The 4,731-nt window shown below is 35.9% G+C and overlaps 1 protein-coding gene across 1 annotated transcript; it reads left to right on the forward strand.

Annotated features, from left to right (window-relative positions):
- The first annotated feature begins 816 nt into the window (after window positions 1-816).
- On the forward strand, window positions 817-3,805 carry LOC7467090 (RING-H2 finger protein ATL20). Its single transcript, XM_002297939.4, has 2 exons — window positions 817-1,529; window positions 3,201-3,805. Exons 1-2 carry the CDS (start codon window positions 863-865, stop codon window positions 3,668-3,670), a joined length of 1,137 nt encoding a protein of 378 aa, XP_002297975.4. The 5' UTR covers window positions 817-862; the 3' UTR covers window positions 3,671-3,805.
- Window positions 3,806-4,731: the final 926 nt, after the last annotated feature.

Consider the following 4,731-nt stretch of genomic DNA (forward strand, 5'->3'; position numbering starts at 1 on the left):
ATTTATACCACGTTGCCAAATAAATACTGTATCAGTCGTGCTGTGTAAGTTAATTATTAACCCGCTAGCTCCCATACATGTAAAGCCAGTAGAAGGTCTCTTTCGGCTCTCTGTTATAAATAATTAAACCAGGGGTCGCATCTGTCTGAAATGCAAGTGCTGGCAGACCCGTTCAGGCCGACACTGTAATTTTTGGGTCAGCAGGTGTCCAGTACTTCAGCTGCAAAAAATAATCGATGATTTTCACCGTCAAGAATCAAGAAAAAGAAAGAAGGAAAGGATAACAGTTGTCCGTCAAGAAATCGTCAATTTTTCCTTGTTGGAAACAGAGTGAATTATTCTTTAGTCTCTTGATTGTAAAAATGACTCCTTCATATTTAAAAATCTACAACTTAGTCCCTCAACTCTTGTTGGCCGTTGTCCTATCAAAACGTTTTTTCTGTTCTCTTTAAGAAATTAAATTATCAAATGGTGAATTTGAGATTTAGAAAAACAAGAGCATGTTTTAATTGAATCCAAAATACAGGGAAACAAGAATAAAGGGACTGAGTTATAACTGGATTCAAAATCTAGAGACCGAAGAAAATTCAAATTGTGGAAATATCATGTTGACTGCTGAAATTCTAAAATATACGTGGGGATTGTTTTTAAAATGTTATTTATTTATTTGGTAATACACTGAAATAATATTTATTTTAAAATTGATTTTTGACATTGTAAATTAAAATAATTTTAAAAAAATTAAAGTCAAGAAAAATGAATAAATTTAAAGCGTTTTTAAAAGGAAAAAGAAACCGCTCTTCTTTAAATGTACGGAATCACTAGAATCAATAAAACCATAGCATTTTTTAGTTCCCGAAAAATGGCTCCTCCAATACTCTTCCTCCTTTTACTCTTCCTTCAAAAAGCAACCAGCAACAACACCACTTGCCATAATCCATGCCTTAGAAACAGCCTAGAGGTTCGATTCCCTTTCGGATTTGACAACAATAGATGCAGCTACCCAGGTTTCAAACTCTCATGCGACAGTAAAACCCAGATCATAACCCTCGACCTTCCAAACATAGGCAACTTCACTGTCCGAAACATCAACTACGGAAGCCAAACAGTAACCATAACAGACCCACAAAACTGCCTTGCGAAGAAATTCATAGACTCGTCATTTGACCTGTCAGGATCCCCTTTCAATATTCCTGAATACTACAATCATTTCTTCACCTTCCTTAATTGCTCAACAAATTCTACCACCGTTATATCAGGGATAAGGCGCGTTAATTGCCTTAGCAACGAGAATTTCACTGTTGTGACCTTGCCAACAAATATTTACGAGTCGTTTCCTGATTTCATGCCACCTTTTTGTACAGAACTGAAGAAAAGAGTGGCGGTTCCTCCTTGGTATCGTTGGTCAGATAGTGAAACGAGATTAATTTGGAATGAACCCTATTGTCTGCCGTGTGAAGTGGACGGTGGGACTTGTCAATTCAAGGGGAATACTGGTCTGACCATTGATTGCAACGGTCGTAGCAAAGGTATGTTTTCTGAAAAACGTTAATAGCTGGTCGGAGCAGTCGTGCCTGTAGCGACTTTTCCATCTAAACTGTTCATAACCCCCACATGCTCTAAAGAGGGAGTCTCCACCTACATGCTACACTTGGGAGTCGCCACAAGCATGATTTGCCTCCAGAAGTTCTCGACTAAAATGATACTGTGTGTATATATTACATCTAGGATTGAACATGGGATAAAATGATGATGATTCTAGGGTGATTTTTTGCATGATGTTATATTATTTTCGCTTTATTAATTACAAGATTAAAAGTAGGCACGTAGAGAAATAGAATCAGAAAATTTATCTTGATTGAATTTTTAGTAATAACTAATAACTTACTAAAAATTCATCCATTGGGTACTCAAAATTGAAAATGATCCTGTACACATTATTTAACAGTGCATATGATTTTAGTGGTCATAAAACGCAACAGAATGTCTTGAAAGGGTCTTAGCTACTAGGGGAAGAAGATGAATATTGATCGACTGAGCTTCAAAGTCAAATTGCTAGTAAAAAAAAAAAACGGACAAGGGAGAGGTTGGGTGGTCACATGATTCCGTAGGGTGGGGAATCGCTTTCTGTATGAACGCTGAAAATGCAATTGCATACGTGTCAGCTCTTTATAGGGAGACGTGGTATACTTTTTTTTGGTATGACGATGGCGTTCGGATTCCACGCAAGAACTAAAAGTCAAGAAACCCAGAAGTTAGATTTTTTAATTTCTCAGAAAATCTTGCACTCTAATTCTTGTTTGTTGTGTTAGAATCTTCCTATTCTTTGCTCATGAGATCAATGAATGTCAAATTTTTTAATGTTATGTGGGAATGGTGAATTTCCCCAAAGTCATTGGATTTTTATTTTTTTTAATTTAAGTTTAGGTGGAATGTTTGGTTGTTATGCTGTCTCACATCCTTGTGATTTGTAAATGACTAAGGATTTGTTCACCAAATGATTTTTTTTAATGAATGAATACATTTTGGTAGCGTTTAGTTTTTGTTTTAAGTGATAATATTTTTCTTATTTTTAAAAATATTATTTTCGATATCAATATATTAAAAATAATTTAAAATTATAAAAAAAATTTAATTTTTAAAAACACGATTACATCAGCAGGAAACAAACACATCCATTTATCAGTCCTGCTTACAAACAGAAAGCTGTGAAAGAAAACAACAGGCAAAAAAAAAAAAAAAAACAAATAGGTATACAAGGTAACTGTAATCAAGACCCCATAATTGATATATCTCTAATTCTTCAGGTTTCATTACAGCTTCCTTCCGTGGCTTGGTATTACAACCTGTTTGGCACATCTTAAATAATGGACTGAGGCTTTAAATTTTACAGCAGCTCCCGCAGTCTGCACTCTTTCATTCCATTTGTGATAAATGAAAGCACACCATGTATTTCACCTAAAAATGACTGAAATCGAAGAAAGGGAGGAAACTCTTGGTTGACCAAATTGTTTAAATTAAACCCGTGAATAGATGAGAGGCCAAGATTGATTCGAAATGGTAGATTTGCAACCTAGAAAGAATATCATCTGAATATTCATTGCTCCTTTTTCCCTTTCCTTTCCTCTCTTTCTCTCTTCCTCTCTTCCTCCTCCTCTTTTTTTTTATTCTAATCCTTGTTCATGATTTTGCCTTGCTAGGTCCTCTCCCAAGAAGTGCAAAATATGGCATCATAATAGGTGCTGGAATACCAGGACTGCTATGCATCATTGGTATTGTCTCTTACGTGTTTGGCAGACTTAAGGCACGTAGCAGCGGCAATGAACCCACCATGGAAATGTCTACCTCAGTTGCTCCACAGCCATGTGTGGTGGTTACTGGTCTTGATGGACCAACAATAGAATCTTACCCCAAAACCCAACTTGGTGACAGTGGAAGATTGCCTAAGCCTAATGACAACACTTGCCCTATATGTTTATCTGAGTATCAGCCCAAGGATACACTAAGGACTATTCCTAACTGCAACCATTACTTCCATGCTAACTGCGTAGATGAATGGCTTAAAATGAATGCAACATGCCCGTTGTGTAGAAATTCACCGGACGGGTCATCTGTAATGACCCATTCCTCTTCATTGACCTCATCATACTCTTCATTATCAACACCATAGATGACTAATTACATTTTACAAGGTGTATATTTTTGCTGGAGTTTTGATGTTCTATTGTACATGAGAGTTACTTGATTTGCATATGTTTTTACAAGTAGTGACCAATAATGGAAGCACTTCATTTGATTTTGGTAAGTTTATACGAAAAAAATAATCTATTTTTTGTTATGTTAAAGAAATCTAATAGATACAAAGCCTACTAATAAGAACTTTAAAGTTAACATATTTCTAAATAAAATAAAAATAAATACTTAATCCACGTACTATCAAATATAAAAAATATAGAGTATACGGATTGAGTAAAGCTAACAGGGTTTTAAAGAATCTCGACCCTTATCCTGGAGGGTAAACAGAAGAACCCAATGCTTGTAAGCAAGCATCTTCTTCCTTGACTTGAATTTGATTTCTACTGCACCTTTCAATCCACATGAGTTTTTTCTTTGACCATGCCATGTGATGTAATATACAATCCATAGCATAAGGAGGTGCTACATAACCAGAAGCAATCATAAGAGGCATTAAGCTCCAATACCACCAGCTGTATGATCATCGAGTTCTTTTGGAAACTTGTTATCAAAGATCCCAGTGGAAAGGAAGAAGTCAATAACATTCTTGATTATATATAGTCTCGTGGAAGAACAAAGCATCTTGCTTCGTTAAAGTTTTGCCAGCGAGCGAACTATCATGTGGTCCCAACGAGAAAGCAAAGCTGTATTTTTGGTTTCCCAGCTCAACTTGGAAGTTACCTCCGCGATTGAATTAGTTTGCATAAAGAACACAGTACCACTTCAACTGTCCAAAGCTTGATCCTTCAAAAGTAAGAATTTCCTCTCTGGCACAAGCAATAAAGTCTTTTGCTACGTGATATTACGAGAGTCCCACCGTCAAATACTTTGAAATATTAATAGTTAAATGGGACAATATTTGTCCAAAGCATGATAGTTTCAGGGATGAAATTGCTAAAATTAACAGCAGAGGTGTAAAGGTGGCACAATCTGTATAGTTGAAGAGGAAAATTGCCATTAAACCGTAGAATTGACCCCTTCGATACAAAATTCAAG

This window comes from Populus trichocarpa, chromosome 1, assembly GCF_000002775.5.
Source record: "Populus trichocarpa isolate Nisqually-1 chromosome 1, P.trichocarpa_v4.1, whole genome shotgun sequence".
Lineage (NCBI taxonomy): Eukaryota > Viridiplantae > Streptophyta > Magnoliopsida > Malpighiales > Salicaceae > Populus > Populus trichocarpa.

Excerpts from the sequence above, each read along its gene's own strand:
- LOC7467090 (XM_002297939.4), top strand. The coding sequence starts at position 863 with ATGGCTCCTCCAATACTCTTCCTCCTTTTACTCTTCCTTCAAAAAGCA. Across the intron at positions 1,530-3,200 it reads TTGCAACGGTCGTAGCAAAG|GTCCTCTCCCAAGAAGTGCA; the intron begins GTATGTTTTCTG and ends TTGCCTTGCTAG.